A 21,009-nucleotide genomic window follows, 5' to 3' on the forward strand; every position below is an offset into this window, starting at 1 on the left:
CATCTTTATTCCTCTCATCAGCTCTCCACTACGGGACTGATTTAGACCTGGACTACAACACATTTCCCCTGTCGTTGTAAACACACTGTGATCCGAAAGAGGATGCCCAACCAAACGCTACTTCAAAGATGAATCAGGCTGTAAATTTGACTGTCATTGATTTGTACGGCAGCAAACGGCTTCTACTTTTAGCCTGAGCCTCTCCTGTCTGCTGCCATTAATCAGAGAGGAGATGAAAGAGGGAGAAAAGACTGACCGAGCAGCAAGGAAGGAGGAAAGGTCAGTCAGCTGGAGCCTCTGACACTGAGACAGAGGGAAAGACAGACTGACACTGAGACAGAGGGAAAGACAGACTGACACTGAGACAAGAGACACAACAGAGGGAAAGACAGACTGAGGCAAAGATAGACTGACACTGAGACAGAGGGAAAGACAGACTGACATCAAGACAGAGGGAAAGATAGACTGACACTGAGACAGAGGGAAAGACGGACTGACATCGAGACAGAGGGAAAGACAGACTGACACTGAGACAGAGGGAAAGACGGACTGACATCGAGACTGAGGCAAAGATAGACTGACACTGAGACAGAGACAGAGGGAAAGACAGACTGACACTGAGACAGAGGGAAAGACAGACTGACACTGAGACAGAGAGACAGAGGGAAAGACAGACTGACATCGAGACAGAGGGAAAGATAGACTGACACTGAGACCTAAGACAGAAAGAGACTGGCAGTTGCGCTGGTGTACAGCGGGACCAATGCCGTCAGAGCCTGGGAGAGGAGCAGCCAAGTGGGGAAGACGGGTGAGGAGTTCAACAAGGAAACATAAATATTTGATCAAGGCCAGATTGACAGGGGAACAAAGGGCATAGACAGCATCGCCTCAAAAACTGCGTCTTTCCCACACAGCAGAGCGCTGGGTCACAGTGACTCTACAGCAGAGCGCTGGGTCACAGTGACTCTCTCCAGTGGGAGCTGGACTTACAATGGACCCAAAAAGAGCCTGAACATCACTTCATTCATATGATGGGAGCTTGACGACAGCTGGATCAACTGCTGACTAAACCTGTGTGGCAACCAAAGTAGTGTACTCATTTAATCTGCACAAACTCATATCCTCTTGTGGAAAAACACATGCATACGTGTACATCAGGCATGTCCAAAGTCCGGCCCTCCCTGGGGCCAATTGCGGCCCACGGACTGATTTTAAGTGGCCCTCGTCTTGTCTCTCCTATATGTGGCCCTCCACAGACTATTGGTTAATCAAGCAAGTTTCAATTTGCATTTTTTCCCTTCACCTAACGATGACAGCACTATCATGCAGTTTGTACAAGCACCAAGTAGGAACAGCACAGGCAGAACTAATGTTTTCAGATGGTAAACAAAATCTTTAGAGTATATTTGTATGTGATTTTTTATTTTATTTGATTCATAACCCATATGATGTGAGAAGCACCCATGGCCCCCCCGGCATTTTCACATGATCTAATCTGGCCCCCATTCAAAAAGGTTTGGACACCCCTGGTGGTGTACATCATCATAACACCCTCACATGTGAAACACATAGCATTAGGGCCCATCCACATATAATAATGTGTCTCACAGTGAGGGTATTATATGTGATGTACATATATATAGTATATATATAGTAGGCTACTTTAGGTACACTGTGAAAATTAAATCATGTTTTCACACATGAACATATAATGTGAAGGTATTGAAAACGGTGGTATTACTTTATGTGGAATCATATAAGCACACGGAAAAATTTGACTCTAGTGACCATGTTTGTTTGTTTGTTTGTGAAATTCATGCTGTAAAAAATAAGTATGACAAATACACAAAATGGTGTAACAGTGCTCCATCAAAGAGCATCAACATTGCCATGATATATTAAGTAATAAAAAGAAAATTAAGAATAAGAATAAATAACTATGGATAAGATCTGTACACAAGACACACACACACACACACACACACACACACACAATGTTCTAGAGTAGAAATGATATCGGCTCTTCAAATACAAATTCTTAATCATCCTGCAAGTGAAAATATAAACCGTGAGATGATAACCTTGGACTGTGATCCACAGCTGCTTGTCCTTTTTCCGTTGACTTTTATGTTGTGACCCAAGAGGCCAATATTCACATATCAAAGTGTTTTTTGGCGACAAACTATCTGAGCTACAACTCAAGACTTTCCAAACACTTGTCCAGTGTATATGGGGCCTCTGAGGCACCTGTCATCATTCAGAGGTATTTTGAATCTGTTTCAAAAGCATCATCAAACATGCCTGAGCCATGGGAGCCACTCGCTCTTCGGCCAAACACAAGACAGTTGTTTTCGTTTCACTCTGCTATGCCCCAACGCGTGGCCCCATGCCCAGCATAGAACCCTTTTCCACGTATTTAATGGATACTCTGGGACCAAACTAGAACCACACATTTTCCACAGAACTTCCTCTCTGACCTGGCTTATTATTCAATGCATATCTTCATGTTTTCACTGTTATTCATCTGGACTATTTCCCAATACAGAATTCTTTGAAAATGATATCCAGGATCTCCTCCGCTCCGACCCGTCCGGTGATCCTGCCTAGGCTGGTGAGGGCCAACCGGACCCCCTCGGCCGCCAGAGCCAGGTCGCTGTCCCGGTACCGCTGGTACTGAGCCAGGGCCGCGACGCACTGCTGTAGGTGAGCCCTGTGGCGCGCCTGGGTCAGGCTGGGGGCACCGGACAGCGGGTCGCCACACCTAGGGAGGACGCCACAAATTGATACCGCAGCAATAAAACACATTCGGGCAGGATAGACATGTAAGAAGACAAATGAAAAATGATGCGGATATGACAGCATGACATGTGCGTGAAGTGAAATAGCGCATTGACGTACTGTACGTGTTGTGATGTCACGGATTGTATTGTTTTTGCAGACTTGTTTGTTTCAGACGAGGAAAAGCAATGGATTTGCCAAGAGTCTTTTCTGACAATGGGACAAAGGGGATTTTACTTTTTTTTATGCTTTTGGGAAGTTCTGTGGAATCATGGACACGCCTCCAACACGGCTGTGGACTATTATGCAATTATGGCTTGTATTCATGTCACTTTATGATTGATATGTCTTGAGAAAGCTTGTAACCAAAACACTGACTCTTTTTAGTAAATCAATGCAGAGGTGATAAGTGTGTGTGGGAATTCACTTTTTTAAATGTATTAGCTTTAGCTAAATGGAGTGGCGCAGCCTATCATATACTATCTTTGGGTTAATACTGAATATAGTCCATTAAAAAGTCTCCTATAGACAGCCATCAGTCGTGTGACTTCTACATGTGCTGATCTGGTTAACAGAGCCACATGGAGGCAGGAGTCACAGAGTAGAGGAGACAGACCAGCAGAGTTCAGGTGACTCAATGTGGACAAAATAATCACATTTTGCTCAAAGATGTTGTTGATGCCATAAAAGCGACGCCCATCTCCTAACTGGCACCTGTGTGATAAGGAGCGATGTCAGAGCCATGTGGTTATCTGAAAATGAGCAACACCCCTCCAGGTTAGGGTCATGATCCTAAGTGCACGTTCACACCAGACGCCAAAGCCACGCAGTTTCAATTCAGCGTCCTTGTCAACAGGCGAGTCCGTTCACACGGGCCGCACGCCACGCTGACGCCACGCCAATGCCGCGCTGATCCGATAGTTTGTTCTATTTTCCAAGCGTGCCACGCGCTGATCTCGAGCTGCCAGGCAGGCAGTCAATGCAATTTGTGAGGGGGTGGGAGGGGCCTGTGAGGGGTGGGAGGGGCCTGTGAGGGGTGGGAGGGGCCAGAGCAGCAGCTCGGAGCCGGCCGCTGAGGAAAAGAGACTGTTTCCGGTGCGACCGCTTTGGCGCCAGATCAGCTTGAGTCTGCTTCAAGCTTCAGTTCGGCACGGCTTTGCCGTATGTTGTGTTCGGCCACTTACTTCCTGAAGTCAAGCAGTAGAAGTGAAGTGACAATGTGCAAATACTGCTGAGCCATTTTTGGGTGAACTATTATGCAAGAGAAGCCTTACATGTCCCTGTTTATAACAGGGACATTTATCCTTTGTTTTATTGTTTTATTTATCCTCAGTTGTATATAACTCTTTCCTCAGTTGACTATGCTCCCATAGAATCATTGTGTCAGTGCATTGATCAAATAAATAACTGGATGTGCCAGAATTTCCTACAGCTAAACAAAGACAAAACAGAGGTGATCGTCTTTGGTCCCAAAGAACAAAGGCTTAAAATCACTGCATGCCTTGAGTCTCGATCCCTGAAGCCTAAGGATCAAGTCAAAAATCTTGGCGTTATTATTGATTCCACATTAAGTCAATCAGAAAATCAGCTTTTTATCATCTTAAAAATATAGCAAGAATTAGGGGCTACATGTCCAGACAGGATCTAGAAAAACTAATTCACGCCTTCATCTACAGTAGGTTAGACTACTGCAATAGCCTTTTCTCTGGTCTCTCCAAAAAAGAACTTAGGCAACTTCAGCTCATTCAGAATGCTGCTGCTAGAGTTCTAACGAAGACTAAGAAAGCTGATCATATCACTCCAGTTCTTAAGTCCTTACACTGGTTGCCAGTGTGTCATAGAATAGATTTTAAAATACTGTTATTAGTCTATAAATCACTTAATGGCCTAGGCCCTAAATACATAGCTGAATTGCTCCCACGCTACGAACCGTCTAGAACTCTTAGGTCAGCAGGGTCCAGCTTATTAACTGTCCCTAGGATCAAATCAAATCATGGGAAGGCCACATTTACCCACTATGCTTCTGCTAGCTGGAACAAATTGCCTGAAAATCTCAGATCTGCCCCAACCTTACTTATTTTTAAAAATAGACTAAAGACTTTTATGTTTACCGTCGCTTTTAACTGCTGACAGGTATTTCTCAATCACTATCATATGTGTGTCTAGTCATGTTTCTTATATAGTCTATTCCTCTATAAGTTTTTAGCTCTTTTTGCAACTGCTGCGCCTGTTGCTTAATGCACTTTTTATACCCTTTTAAAAAAAAATTAAGTTTTGTTGTGGTGATGCTTTTAAATGTCCATGTTATTCTCTTCTTCTATTATTTTATTTTCCTGTCAACCATTTTATGTGAAGCACTTTGAATTGCCTCTGTGTATGAAATGTCCTATACAAATAAACTTGACTTGACTTTGCTGGACGCCGGGGCGGCTTAAATAAAGGGCACAAATGAAGAGTATACCCACTTCTCCAGGCACCACGACACCACTGATGGTGCAGCCCATCATCGTGCACTGACGAATGGTAAAGTAACTCACAGAGCCTTGACAGTGCCGTGCAGCGCCGTGAGGAAGTCCTGCAGTCCTGCGTTAGTCTGACACGAGATGAGAAAGACCGGAGGGAGAGCGGAGGAGCATCTGAGCTCCAGCTCCACACTCTGCCTCCGCTCCTCAGGCACCAGGTCTGTCTTATTCAGCACCACCAGACACCGCTCTGAAAATGAGAAACTCGTGGAAATTTGTCCAGAAATGATAGATTCGACTTGATTAGGGATGATGTAAGCTTTTTACTGTCATCATAGTACAAAATAACAATGTTATCTGGGGCAGGTGGAGGAGAAGGTTTGCTGATCAATACCAGTGACTTAACGATGACTTCATCTGACACCGGGCTTTCTGGCTTTCAAAACCAATTCCCCAGCCCATCAGCTATACCAGTGCTTCGCAAACTGGGGTACGTGTACCCCTAGGGGAACGTGGAGCTACAACAGGGGGTACTTGAGAGAAAGGAGAAAATTGAAAAATGTAATCATGAATAAAACATTCAAATAAATCTCCTCAGGAGGCACTAATTGCAACTCTTTCACTCAATTTGTTATTTTGTAATGTTATAGTCTTCAAAGGTTGGTTATTGTTACAGTTATCATTCATTCGTTGCATCATGCTATATAGTTTTCTCTTGCAGTTTTCTAAGCAAAAAGTAGTCAGGTAAAGGGGGTACTTGGATTCAGAAATCAGGGAAAAGGAGCACTGAAGCCAAAAGAAGTTTGAGAATCACTGATCTATATCCACTCCCAACCTATGGGCCACAAAGGTATTGCAAGTGGGCCGCCAAATCATTAGCAAAACATTACGATCCTTGTGGTGATTCTTTAAATTATTATGTAGGAGAATGCATTTCTCCATTGTTGAGTGATACGTTAGTTCATTTTTGAATCAATTATTCTTGAATTAGCCTATTGCAAACAACCCCTCATTTTAGTTTCTGATTTCTGCGTGGTCCTTTTATGGTTAATACATGATTTGATGATTTGGTCTCTGTACTGTATACAGTCAGATGTGGTCACGAAGCCATCACCCCTTGCATTTTGAACTTGAACGGTGGAGGACTAAGCTACGAGCAAGTGACTGGTGGAAAAAGACTCAAATTATATTATGAAAATGTAAAAAAAAAAAAAAAAAAGTGAATAATTGTAGTTAAAGATTTGGCACAACTAGGCAAATGTCAAATCAAGATGAGAAGGAGACCTAAATACAGTACCTCTCTGTGGGTGCTGCAGGGTGGGCAGGATGCTGCTGAGGTGTCCCTGCAGGAAGGCTGGAGCCTGCCGGGCGTCAGGGGGGAGCTCAGCACAGTCCACCACCACCAGAGTCAGGTCCGCCTGCTCCACCCTGCACAAAACACACCACCACCACCACCAGAGTCAGGTCAGCCTGCTCCACCCTGCACAAAACACAGCACCACCACCATAGTCAGGACAGCCTGCTCCACCCTGCACAAAACACAGCACCACCACCATAGTCAGGACAGCCTGCTCCACCCTGCACAAAACACAGCACCACCACCATAGTCAGGACAGCCTGCTCCACCCTGCACAAAACACACCACCACCACCAGAGTCAGGTCAGCCTGCTCCACCCTGCACAAAACACAGCACCACCACCAGAGTCAGGTCAGCCTGCTCCACCCTGCACAAAACACAGCACCACCACCATAGTCAGGACAGCCTGCTCCACCCTGCACAAAACACACCACCACCACCAGAGTCAGGATAGCCTGCTCCACCCTGCACAAAACACACCACCACCACCAGAGTCAGATCAGCCTCCTCCACCCTACACAAAACACACCACCACCACCAGAGTCAGGACAGCCTGCTCCACCCTACACAAAACACACCACCACCACCAGAGTCAGGTCAGCTTGCTCCACCCTGCACAAAACACACCACCACCACCAGAGTCAGGTCAGCCTGCTCCACCCTGCACAAAACACACCACCACCACCAGAGTCAGGTCCGCCTGCTCCACCCTGCCTGCTCCACCCTGCACAAAACACACCACCACCACCAGAGTCAGATCAGCCTCCTCCACCCTACACAAAACACACCACCACCACCAGAGTCAGGTCAGCCTGCTCCACCCTGCACAAAACACACCACCACCAGAGTCAGATCAGCCTCCTCCACCCTGCACAAAACACACCACCACCAGAGTCAGGTCAGCCTGCTCCACCCTGCACAAAATACACCACCACCAGAGTCAGGTCCGCCTGCTCCACCCTGCCTGCTCCACCCTGCACAAAACACACCACCACCAGAGTCAGGACAGCCTGCTCCACCCTGCACAAAACACACCACCACCAGAGTCAGGACAGCCTGCTCCACCCTGCCTGCTCCACCCTGCACAAAACACACCACCACCAGAGTCAGGTCCGCCTGCTCCACCCTGCACAAAACACACCACCACCACCAGAGTCAGGTCAGCCTGCTCCACCCTGCACAAAACAAAGCACAGGTTGCATCCTGAAAGCTTCACCTTTTCATCTCAAAACACAAATAAGATTACAACAGCAAGACTAATGTATATTTTAGTTTATAAAACGGCTCTCTCAAATCAAGCAATCTGATTGGTTCACAGCCGTGGTATATTTAGCGTATACCACAGCTGGTGCCGCATCCCCGAAACACTCCGCCTAATGGTAGCTAGCTAGCCTCGCAAAAGGGAGCACCTAAGCCAACCCGCGTCACCGTAATACTCGCACTCTGCCTTGCGGTAGTGTTTATCGTCATCTCCTGCTAGTGACTAGCTAGCCGGCGATAACAACGTTCACTAGCGGGCGTCCGGGTAGTGTATCGGTAGTTTCCCTGCCTACCAATGCGAGGGGTGCAGGTTCGCTTCCTCGTGTTACCTCCGGCTTCGTCGGGCATCCATACAGGCACGATTGGCTGGTGACTGCGGGAGGGAAGCCAGATTGAGGGTATTTGTCCTGGTCGCTGCACTAGCGCCTCCTCTGGTTGGTCGGGGTCGCCTGTTCGGTGCGGAAGGGAACTGGTGGGAATAGCGTGATCCTCCCACGTTGCTACGTCCTACCGGTGAAGCTCCCCGCTGTCGGGTGAAAAGAAGCGGCTGGCTACTGCGCATGTCTCGGAGGAAGCATGGTGCTAGTCTCGGATCTCCCCAGATCGGCAGAGGGTGGAGCAGTGACCGGGGCAGCAGAGGGAGAATTTGGCCAAGTACAATTGGGGAGAAAATGGGGGTGAAATCAGAAAAACATAAAAAACAACAACAACAACGTTCGCTAGCTGCCTGCCAAAATGGAAACTTTTAAGGTTAACTTCGACCTGCGGGGTGGCTTATCTATGGACGGCTGGATTGAGCCGTGCCTACCGGACACGTTATCTCCAGAAAAAAAGCCACCTAGCCTCGGACCTAACGTTAAACACAAGCATTAGTCAAAGTTAGCTAGCTAGCTAACGTTAGCTGCTTGTCACCAAGCCTGTCTAGCTGACGTCGTTACGTTCAGCAACTGCGTTGGTTGTGTAGGGAGCCAGGAGGGACTATTTTATTACGCGGAAGAGTATGATTTATTAATAACAGCCATTTAAATTGGAATTGTTTATTCCTTTCATATCGCCATACTTGGTAACCGTTGTATAAAAGCAATAGCTCACTTCAGGCCGTGATATATGGTCATTATATCACACCTAAGGGTGTTTTCGAAGCACGACCCTTAGGTGTGATATAATGAGCGTACTTACTGACTTACGTAACTAGAGACTAGAGACAGCTGAATGTCTGAGTGCTTGCATCATCAACCCACAAGTGTTTTACATAATATCACTTGGTAAAAGTGATGGTCCATTGTGCTCGAGCAGCGACTGAGTGTCTCTCTGTGCACGTCCAGTTCGCTTCTCTTAAAGGGGAACCCTACACAGTGTCCGTATTTAAATGTTAAATCTTTTGCCCTAAGACAGTTTGATCTTATTCACGACTGCTCTTCCGGGGCCAGAGAGAAGAGATAAGATGTCCCCGCAAATCCCATTATTAAAGCAAAAGTTCATCTGGATAAAGAATGATTCGCAAAAAGCTGTCGAAGGTGGCACTGAAGGAAACCAGCATGATCTTCTGTTGACTTGGGCACCTTTTCTGCTGCAGAACTAAAATGCACAACATGAAGCTCAATGTTCTGAAAGACGTAGTCTAACTGCAGCAGCTCCAGGCTGTACGTACACAGGTAAGACAGCACAGATCAGAGGGCTTGGCTCCCTCCTCTCAGGCTTTGGCAAAGGACCGTTTGGATTCACAAACTGTATGAATACATTTTCTTTTAATTAATTGATTTTTTAAATTGGTATTCCCCTTTAAATACAGGGCTGCCCCCCCCCGCCCCCAACCCGACGGCAGCAGCAGCAGCAGAAGCAGCGGATGCTTATACTTACCACGTCCTTCCTGCCGTGAGCCGGGTCACGAGCCTCTGACCTGCTCCCTAGACAGAAAGTCCCCTAAGGAACAAGAACTGCCTGCCCTTCCTATAGAGACACCAGCTCTCCCCCGCCCGCCCCGCTGATGATGTCACTGGGAGGACAGATTTGTGGTGTGTGTGTGTCTGTGTCTGTGTGTGTGTGTGTGTGTGTGTGTGTGTGTGTGTGTGTGTGTGTGTGTGTGTGTGTGTGTGTGTGTGTGCATGTGTGTGGGTTTGTTTGTGCATAGGCAGGCATGTTGGATGTTGAGGTGGGTTCATATAAAGATATTTAGTATTTCGCTGTGGAATCACTTAGAATTGTTCACTCGACAACACCCAAATAGTTGTGGAGGCCTAATCCATCAGGTCAATACATTTACAAAGGTTTATGGTATATGAGTTTATTTTATGGCCCCTTTTTTATTACCTGTCCTGTACTTGACTTCCTTTGCATTGTTCTGCCAATTGCTGCTTGGGCACCTGAATTTCCCCCAGGGGATCAACAAAGTGAAATCTGATCTGTTCTTACCTAAATCCTAAACAAATTTCATTAGTATTGGTTTCAATGGGGTTTTTGAGTCCTGTGGTCTAAATGCTCTTTAAAAGATTTGTTTACCCTGATGGGGAAACTGCACATTTCTCATTTTTGCCAATTATAGAGATGATAAAGATAGCGTATGTCGACACAGAATATCGTCTGTCAGGCACTAAAATATCAATATCAACATTCCCCATATGCCCTCATGTTTTCCCTTTGCTACCTACTGGCAAACTCAGGGGTGGTAAGCTGTGCCACTGGCCATCTTTGCGTACGAAGGTCTATTGCAGTGGTTCCCAACCTTAGGGTTGCGACCCTAAGTGGGGTCGCCTGGAATTCAAATAGGGTTGCCTGAAATTTCCAAAGAGTTTTTTTTTAAACCAGACTCAATTTAATACTACCGAAGATGATTAGGGTCACTGTTGATTTTTTTTTATTTTTGTTTAATTTATTTTTGTTCTGAGTTTAAAGTGATAATCTCCAAGATTTCAGCTTTGTTCTCTTGGGTGACACCTATGGCGATGAGTGGTAATTGCAGGTGACATCCAAACAGTGTTACATTATGTGACATTACATAATGTCACATAATGTCACTATATACTGCAAAGGCTTCCATCAATGAACCATAGCCTCAATCAACATTGTGAGTGACTTATATTTTTTTATGAAAATCTTTGAGATTATAACTTTAAATCAGGATTCTGAGAATAAAGGCAGAATTCTGAGATTAAAGGCAGAATTCCGAGTTACTGTCATAATTTTGAGAAAAAGTTACGAGTTTTGAGATTAAAGTCCAAATTTTGAGAAAAAAGTTAGAGTTTTGAGATTAAAGTCAGAATTATCAGATTAAAGTCAGAATTCTGCGGGAGGAAAAAGACGCATACTATGTGACATCACTGACGATGATGTCACCGATGACATTATCGACGGTGTACCGGAATTTGAACGTCGCGGGTCCCTAGATCTTTACGACATCAAAGTAAGGGTCACGAGCCAAAAAAGGTTGGGAACCCCTGGGTCTATTGGGAAGTGTTTGTATGGCAACATGTGCGTTCTTCTGCCCCTCTCTCGCCTGTCCGCATGATGGAGGAGGGAAGACGGGCGTCGACGGCACCGTTGCCATTCTTCCTCGGTGTAAAGTAAACAGTGGAAGCAGCTGTCGGAGAACGCTACAATGTGCTCGTTCTCTACATCGCACTATAAAGCTGTCAGTGCACCTCTTCATGGTACATTCTACAACCTCTTCGTTACGCAACCTCCTGAGGGTGTTTATCCCTCGTATTTATAACTGTGGCTCAGCAGTTGTGTAAACTCTGGATGTTACATAGACGTTTCCAAAATATAACCTGCTGCACGGGGAAGAGGCACTGAATGATTTCTTCCTTCCTTCCTCGTCTTGGCCAATTTGTTATGCGTCGCCCATAAAGACAATCAAACCGTTGAGGTCTGCCATCATGTGCTGTATGTGCAGAGAGAGAGAGAGGAACTGCCATGTGCTGTGTGCTGTATGTGCAGAGAGAGAAAGGAACTGCACATGCATCAGTTTTTCAGAACCGCTGGATATACAGATGATATAGCCATTGTTTCAAGGAGGTGTTTCTGTTTCAATTGGGGGGGGGGGTCTTCCAGAGCACTTCTGATGATTCATTGCTTCCAAATGTGACATAAAGCCTATATACTCATACTCGAGTTCCCACACACATTGTGGGCATCAAATCCACGGGATTTTCAATGACTTTCAATGTGAAATTCAAGGAATCAAAATGGTCATATTTTGGGATAAGACGCGACATCGGTCAGAATTAGGTATCGCCTAGACTCGGTTCTCATGTCTCTATATACGCTTCGCTCAACTAGAGAGACTAGAGAGACTGAGAACTTTCTCCCAGCTTTCGGGACGTCCATTTTCATTTTTTTTTAATAAGTTCTCTCTGTGTTACAAAGTGATTCTCTGTATCTCCGGTTTGTTTCACTACGGAGGAGAATTGGGATAATGGGGAGATTTCCGCTGACGTGACAAAGGGGGCGTAGGTTTGTTAGCGGCACCGTTCCAACAACTATTTTTGATAAGACGTTTCCAGACAATTGGTAGGAGGATATCTTCAACTAAACTGTCTGGGAGCGAGACTAGATATCGCCGAATGGCACGTGTCAATCCTCAGCTGGAGAGCTAATGATGAATTTTGGTGCTATACTGCATTCAAAAGTACTGGTAGTACTTTCAAGGCTATCTATTAATTTTCACAAAATTTATTTTTCACAAATCCACAAAAACAAAGGGACTTTCCAGGCCTGTGGGAATCCGATCACACATAAGGAGAGATCAAGATGTAAAGGACTACTGGTCAAGGAACACCTGCCATTAACTTGGAGGCAAACTGATGTTTCCAATTTGACAGTAGTCCCTGTGTTCTTCTCACCTCTCTCTTGCCCTGCGCACCCCCTCCCTCTCCACCAGGTCAGGACTGTCCCTGAGGCCGGCCGTGTCGCTCAGCACCACGGGGAAGCCGCCGATGTCCAGAGACGTCTCCACCACATCCCTGGTGGTCCCGGCGACGGGGGACACGATGGCTGCTGGCCGCTGGCCTGCGTTTAAAAAGGTTCAACTCAGTAGGACAATCCAGATCAAAAGAAGCTGTGGAAAACTGTCTCTAGAGAATTGATGGTGAACAGGCAAGAACAGGTACACGACAAGAATATCCCTCTTAAAAGCCATTTGGCTTCACTTGTTTCAAATTAAGTTTCATTTGTTTCAGGGATTTTCTAAAAGCAAGTGTCAATATATTGATACAAGGTAGAATAAAGATGGAATTATACCTCCCGCGTGGACTGTCGCACGGAAATGAGAGACACGGAATCTTGACGAGAAAACGTTTGGAGCTTTTATACTCCGATACTGAGCGGGAGTTTTGAAAATTCCACTTTGTCCGTCCAGCCGCGTCCGTGTAGCTACAGAATTTGGGGTGTGTACCGCCAGGTGAAAACGGTCCGCACGGTCGCGGTCCTCGCCGATGAGGGAAACACAATTCCACCTTAAGACAGATCAGTCCACTGCTATGAAGAGAATGACACTCAATTCAAGAAAAATCGCGAAAGAAATTGATTTGCATTGGAAAGTCACTTGCAAAAACAGTTAAATGCCATTCTTAAATTAAAATTAATAAACAACACCTGTTTGATACTCCCTAGAGTGCACACAAAAATAATTATTGAGGTGATTTATGTAAAAATTATCATGTTTTTATTATGATTTATAATAAAAATATACAAAAAATAAAATAATTACAATATAAATACACCAATATATAAAATAAAATTATGAAAAATACGAACGCACCTGAACTCTTCTAGTGTTCAATTATCTCATCTGCATTTTTTCACTTGTTTTGGAAAAAGTACGATTTTAAGAGTTGATTAACCATTAAATAACTTATTTAGAAGGATATTTTTGGCAGTGTACGGAGTCATAGATATCATGTCCATGTAGCTGAATTAAAACTTTCACATCAACATACTGTACATACAATACAGTATGCCCATAAACATTTTGTTCTTGAAAAAAATCACAACGGTTCATAATATTAATATTAGCATTAATATGAATATTAGCATTAGCGTTACGGCTCCCATTTAGAAATATCTACAGCCAATCATTGTGAACCTTCCGAAGGCTACATGAGGTATTTTCAGCCAGGAACTGCGTAGTGTTCATTAGTACTTGGCTGTGCTGACGGGCTGTGCTGGCCAGGCCATGGGAAAGACTAAGCACAAGAGGAAACAATAACAGGATTGTATCTGAAGCCTGATAAATACACCTATTATTCTGATAGGAAGCTGTGAGGAACTCCTGCCAAACCAGCACTCTGTATAGTTTATATAAAATGATACTAAATGATTTTAGGATGCAATATCTCAACCAAATATAACCTCATCTCATAAACAAGAGGGACTTCATTAGCTAGACAACAAATGTGGGGAGACACCTGCGTACACGGTTCGAACTGATTTGGAATAAGAAGATTGGTTGATTCAAAAGATTTATTATTTTTTTCTTTACTGCTATAGCATTCTATGTTCTAGTTTTCAGAAAACTGTGTGTTGAAGGACTGACAAGCTGGATTCATTTTTGAGCTGCACCAGACTCAAATCCTCAGGAAGCAACAAATTCTGTATCGGGAACAACAGACTTCATGTCAACTTTACTGTTCATCCTGGAGCTTATACTGTATAGGAAACTTTTTTTTTTAGATTTATTTTTGGCATTTTCATGCTTAGTGGGAGAGAGAGACAGGAAGGTATGGGGGAGATCGAGGAGGACATGCAGCAAAGGACTTATGGCAACGCAGTTTAGAACACCTAGCCTTGCTCATCAACAACACTGAAGTTCAACAAGTGGACAGCTACAAATTCCTGGGAGTGACAATACCCTCCACTTTGAAATGGGAGGGGGGAACTATTCTCAATGAAGCACACCAGAGACTTTTCTTTTTAAGACAACTGAGAAAATGTGGTCTATCCAGGAATGGTATGGTGGCATTTTGCGTCGGGTTCACTCCTCATCTATCTGTGCTAGATTCGGTCTGACCCAATGAAAAATCCTTCACCGCGTACACTTCACTAAAGTCAGACTCTCTAGTAGGATTTATAACGATGTTGACCCTACGTGTGATCGCCAAGCTCCTGCTACCCTGCCCATACTCATGTTCTGGTCTTGCCCTTCCCTTCAGCTATTGGCTGGACATTTTTAACCCATTGATACCTGATGCAGCATTTGTGTGTGTATCCCTTTAAGACCGCGAACGCGGAACCTGACACGCAAATGCTGCATCAGGTATCAATGGGTTAATTCGATTTCAGAGTGTTTTGGGACTCAATTACAGCTGTTACAGCAGCTATATGTTTGGGGTTCCACCTCTCACTCTGCGGATTCCAAAAAGCCCGACTTTGTAGCCTTTGTAACTATGTTAGCCAGACGTCTGATTTTACTGAGGAGGAAGTCAACCGCACCCCCCTGCCCCTCTCATTCCTCTTGGATGAGGGACTTGTTTTATTGTGTTAAAGTGGAAAAGAGAAGGTGTACTGTAAAGAGAAGGTGTACTGTAAAGAGAAGGTGTAAGCTGTAAATGGCTCGCTTGCCAAATTCAATAAAGCTTGGGGGCGGCCTTTTTTGCACATGCTAAGAGGTTGGAGTTTACTGCTATTCCAGAGTAGCATCTCTCTCTCCTTTTTTTATTATACCCCCTGTGGTGGGTTTGGAATGTATCTCTTTACCATGTAAATTTGTTATTTTATCTTACATTTTTGTCTCTGTGACCGACATGTGATGTTTATGTTTGTTTTTGTTGGGGTTGTTTTTATGTCTCTGTCACGGTACTGTACAAGATTGTGTTCTATAATATATACTATACTTGACACAACATTGAAATGTGATAAGTGACTTCCTAGGCATTTGTATGTCATTGTAAAACTAATAAACAAATCTGAGAAGAAAAACTAGAACGACCGCACCGCGGATATATGCCTCCACCAACAAATGAGCAGTAGACTTGCATGCCTGCTCAGACATTTGAGCCAAATGTGAAGACATTTTGTCAAGGTGTTTGGTGTTACCGAGTTTGAAAATGGCGTTCGAGAGGTCACGGTGACCTTGACCTTTGACCATCAAAATCTAATCAGTTCATCCTTGAGCCCAAGTGGACGTTTGAGGCAAATTCGAAGAAATTCCGTCAAGGCATTCCTGAGATATCACGTTAACGAGCTTGAAAATGGCGTTCGAGAGGTCACAGTGACCTTGACCTTTGATCAGCAAAATCTAATCAGTTCATCCTTGCGTCCAAGTCGACGTTTGAGGCAAATATGATGAAATTCCGTCAAGGCGTTCCTCAGATATCGCGTTAACGAACATCAACAAATTACTCTCCTGTTCTATTTTTGTCGGATCCAGCATGTGCCTGACAGATGACATGAGTGTGGGTCTGTTCGCAGCCGTACTGGAGCTGTACCGCATCTGTTCCGGAGCTGCTGGATATTAGCCCTAACCGTTTGGTTCGGCAACATGTCAGCTGTGGACAGGAGACAGTTGAACAACGTGGTACGTGCTGCATCCAGGGTTATCGGATGCAATCTCAAACCCCTGGTGGACGTCTATAAGGCTAGACTACAAAAGAGCAAGAGGACCACAACAAATATTTTAATCTTCTGCCTTCTCAAAAAAGATTTCGACCTGTTAAAGACTAGAACATTCAGATTCCAGAATAGCATAATATCCTGAAGCTGTCCGCCTCCTTAACACTCTAAACTTAGCAGTGCTGGTCGCTCGGTACGATTAAATAACTGCAATAAGGTAGATGTTTTTTTATTATGCATTTGAAGGCACTTGAAGCACTTTATCTAGTGGGTTGTTTGATGTTGCTGCAAGTGTTTTGTTTTACCCATGTGTGTTGGAGTTTAGTTTATTCTACCCATTGATTTTGTGATGATCTGTTTTATACTTTATTTTTTAATGTAATTTATAATGTATTGCTACCTAACAGCCCTGCTCCTGTACAGCCAACGGGCGTCAGGCATTGCCAGCCATCAGGCATTGCCATCAGCCATCAACTATCGAATGATTCCTTTACCAGCATTGAAAGATGCTCTACTCTGCTTGTGTTGCATTGGCGTTGTGTCTGATGGCGGCTTCCAAGCTACAAGATCGCCAAGGTTGAATTCTCGGTGGCTGACGCACACGTTCTCCTTTGTTGAAATATAGTTGAATTGATTGTTGGAGCAACGCTGATGGCAATGCTGGCAGTGGAGCTCTAACGTAAGACAAATTCCAATCAACTCTGTTGATTTGGCAATAAAGTACTGAATCCGAATCTCGAAAGGAGGAACATGCTTGTTAGAGGTCAAGGTTTGTGGTTCTGGTAAAACCAGAAAAACATGCGCTGAAAACTCGTGTTATGAAAATTCTTCACGAGTTGCAGATTGAACCCGGGTCGCTGGAGTTGAGGGGCAATGTGTCTGCCCATCCACCAATACACCATGACTTTATACCCACTGCACTATTTCAGTGTCTAACTACTGGCTGTTTCCAGCAGCATCTCCTTCACCTCATCCTCTCTCGCTGGGGAAACGGAGCATGTTGTTTGCATGTTCAGATATCGCACTCCTTCCACAACACCAAGCTGCATATGGCATGACAGATAGCTGACAGTAGTTTGATTCAACTCTGACTGACGCCTGCGACTGTGACAAAGGTCAGTTACATTTGAATCTTACTTCCTCTGTGTGTGTGTGTGTGTGTGTGTGTGTGTGTGTGTGTGTGTGTGTGTGCGTGTGTGTGTGTGTGTGTGTGTGTGTGTGCGTGCGTATGTGTGTGTGTGTGCGTGTGTGTGTGTGTTGGAGGTCCTACTAGGTTCTTCTCTTACAGAGTGTGTTCAGCAGGCTACTCTTCCCTGCGTTGGTGGCTCCGGCGATGACCACCTGGACTCCGCTACGCAGCCTCTCGCCCCTCCTCTCATCCTGCAGGTGTCTCTCCAACTCTGCTCGCAGATCACACACTGACGTGTCAACTGTGGGGGGGGGGGGGAGAGAGAGAGAGAGGGGGAGAGAGGGAGAGAGGGAGGGAGGGAGGGAGAGAGGGAGAGGAACAGGACATGACGAAGGTTTTCAGTTCAGTTTCATGCATGACCTTGTAGAAGGAATTTCTGTCCTTTGAAGGGAAAGAATGAAGGCCTGTGATGTCTGGATAAAAACTGGGTCATGGAACTGTTTCTTTCCGCATTATGTCAGATATGTTAATAAAAGTATGCTTTTTAAAGTCGAGCTGAACCCAAAAATTACTTTCTTTTCTTTTAGTTCAAATACCTGGGTATGCAGTGCACCTATTTAATAATGTATGCCAAAGAAATCACAAAAATCTAATTTCTTTCGTTTTTCACACTTTTTCACATCAAAAGTTCATCTTTCAAGATTTCATTGATAACAGCAATGTACAGTTTGCTGACGTCACCTAGTACTATCAAATGTCTACCCCATTTCAACCAATCATATCACGACATGGCAGCTGTCAATCAAATCTTCATTTCAGGATAATTTTCTCTTCCAAATGAAGTAGAAAATGGCGCCTAGTGCCTGTCATCTGGCAGAATTCCTATCCCATAAACTAACTACTAACTTGGCCAATTGTTAGAAACATGAACAAAAAACAAAAACTATAATCTCTAATGCAAAGAAATGTAACTGGCTCGTTAAAACGCGCATTCCAGGGATATCGAGAGCGTGGTAGTCAGGGGTCTGCCCTCGAAGATTCCAGGCGGGCGGGCAGCACCCATGCGTCGGATTGTCCGCTCGCCTCGCATGAAGCAGCTGGCTGTCTGGTACTCCGCGGATCCCACTCGCGTAGCACGACAACACGCTGAATCCCACCCGATTTGGGGGTGGAACACGCCATGATTGACCAATGCCAAAGCCAGTCGACAGAATTGTCAAATCAAATCATCGACATGATACTATGACCCGCCTCTCAACTTGTCATCTCAGACAAATTATGTTTTCAGTCTGAAACGGACTGCGACGCACATGACGAACGGGTTCAGTTCGACTTTAAATGTTGTTAAGACTTAAGGCTGATAAACATAGTCAAGAGGAAACTTTCAGAACATTGTGGATGTATCGGGCAATGCATTTAATTGGTGATGACGACTCGTAACGTTACATTTGTGTTGCCCTTAAACTCTGGTTGGACTATTTATGGCAGGTTTTCTATTTTTGGATGCGAGTCTATTATTATTATTTTCTGCTCGCCCTCTTGAGGCGTGAGCCAACATTCCATGCCACCAAAACAAACATGGCTTCTGTGAGAGTATCACTATTACACTTCCCAGGCTTTATTGTGTTTGAAACTTCCCAACATGGGAGACTTCTGAGCAGCGCTGTCAACGCCAGACAGCAGGCGACAGACTCCAGGGACGCCCCTTCCCTGCACACACACACACACACACACACAAGTGGATAATGGTCACGTGCGCATATATAAACACACTCACATACACACACACACACACACACACACACACAGACATGCTCCCTCATGCACAGACACTTCCAAGTTGACATTCTCATGCGCACACATTTACACACAAATCCATACACGCAAACAGGATCACAACACACACACACACACACACACACTCACTCAAAAACTGACATGCTGTCACACACACACACACACACACACACACTCAAAAACTGACATGCTGTCACAACACACACACACACACACACATTGCTGTGTTGCACATGCTCTTTCAGACACGGTGGATCAGTGGTTAGCACTGTCGCCTCACAGCAAGAAAGTTGTGGGTTTGAATCTGCACCCCAGTTTTTCCTGTATGGAGTTTGCATGTTCTCCCCGTGTGTGCATGGGTTTCCTCTCACAGTGCAAAGACATGCTGTGTTGGTGTAGTATCTTCATTGTAATCTAGTCTAATGTGTAGTATGTATATGATGTATGTAACCTATGTTGTGTGTAGATATATGATGTAGTTCAGGCGTGGCCAACCCGAGGCTCTCAAGCCTGTAACACACTGCCTGTTACAGGCCATGCTTATGTACATTATACCACTGCTTCAGTGTGAGAGACAGCCATTTCAAACCAATCATATACCTCCTTAGAAACCATTTCAAACCAATCATATACCTCCTTAGAAAACAATTTCAAACCAATCATATACCTCCTTGGAAACAGACTCAGTTGTTCCGGAAATTTGCCAAGCTCTCAGACACAGTAACACTTGTATCATATCAAGTGGCATGCTACATTGTTGTGCTCAAAAGACGTTATGGTTTGCGACGTTAAGGTTAAATAGCAAAGAAAATGTGACTTCCGGTTGACTTTGAACATGCCGGGACGTGAACAGCGGTCTCCCATGGGAAAGGTGATTGTTTTACGCCACCTAGTACGAACAGTGTGACAAATAAAGACTGATTTGTCTGTCCAGTTCTCTCTCTCTCTCTCTGATACATGATGTGGCTCTTTGCACTACCACAGCTATTTTCATGGCTCTAGCCTCTGACTGGTTGGCCACCTCTGATGTAGTATATACAGTATATGACTGTGATGATGCTATGTAAAACCCTTTGATGTAGTATACGACTGTGATGATGCGATGTAAAACCCTTTGATGTAGTATATATGACTGTGATGATGCTATGTAAAACCCTTTGATGTAGTATATATGACTGTGATGATGAGATGTAAAACCCTTTGATGTAGTTAGTATATGACTGTGATGATGCTATGTAAAACCCTTTGATGTAGTATATGACTGTGATGATGCTATGTAAAACCCTTTGATGTAGTATATGACTGTGATGATGCTATGTAAAACCCTTTGATGTAGTATATGACTGTGATGATGCTATGTAAAACCCTTTGATGTAGTATATGACTGTGATGATGCTATGTAAAACCCTTTGATGTAGTATATGACTGTGATGATGCTATGTAAAACCCTTTGATGTAGTATATGACTGTGATGATGCTATGTAAAACCCTTTGATGTAGTATATGACTGTGATGATGCTATGTAAAACCCTTTGATGTAGTATATGACTGTGATGATGCTATGTAAAACCCTTTGATGTAGTATATGACTGTGATGATGCTATGTAAAACCCTTTGATGTAGTATATGACTGTGATGATGCTATGTAAAACCCTTTGATGTAGTATATGACTGTGAT

The 21,009-nt window shown here is 44.4% G+C and overlaps 1 protein-coding gene across 1 annotated transcript in view; it reads right to left on the bottom strand.

The window, feature by feature from the left end:
• Nucleotides 1-1,405: 1,405 nt before the first annotated feature.
• The window catches only part of gtpbp3 (GTP binding protein 3, mitochondrial), a 32,477-nt gene continuing 12,873 nt past the window's right edge, over nt 1,406-21,009 (bottom strand). Inside the window, exons 7-11 of the mRNA XM_083647933.1 lie at nt 17,692-17,835; nt 12,700-12,865; nt 6,538-6,668; nt 5,316-5,490; nt 1,406-2,761 (exon numbers count right to left, since the gene is read on the bottom strand). Of these exons, the coding sequence (XP_083504059.1) occupies nt 2,530-2,761; nt 5,316-5,490; nt 6,538-6,668; nt 12,700-12,865; nt 17,692-17,835 (848 nt within the window). The 3' untranslated portion in view covers nt 1,406-2,529. The remainder of the gene's footprint in view (nt 2,762-5,315; nt 5,491-6,537; nt 6,669-12,699; nt 12,866-17,691; nt 17,836-21,009) is intronic.

The sequence above is a fragment of the Poromitra crassiceps genome, assembly GCF_964638095.1.
Source record: "Poromitra crassiceps genome assembly, chromosome: 12".
NCBI lineage: Eukaryota > Metazoa > Chordata > Actinopteri > Beryciformes > Melamphaidae > Poromitra > Poromitra crassiceps.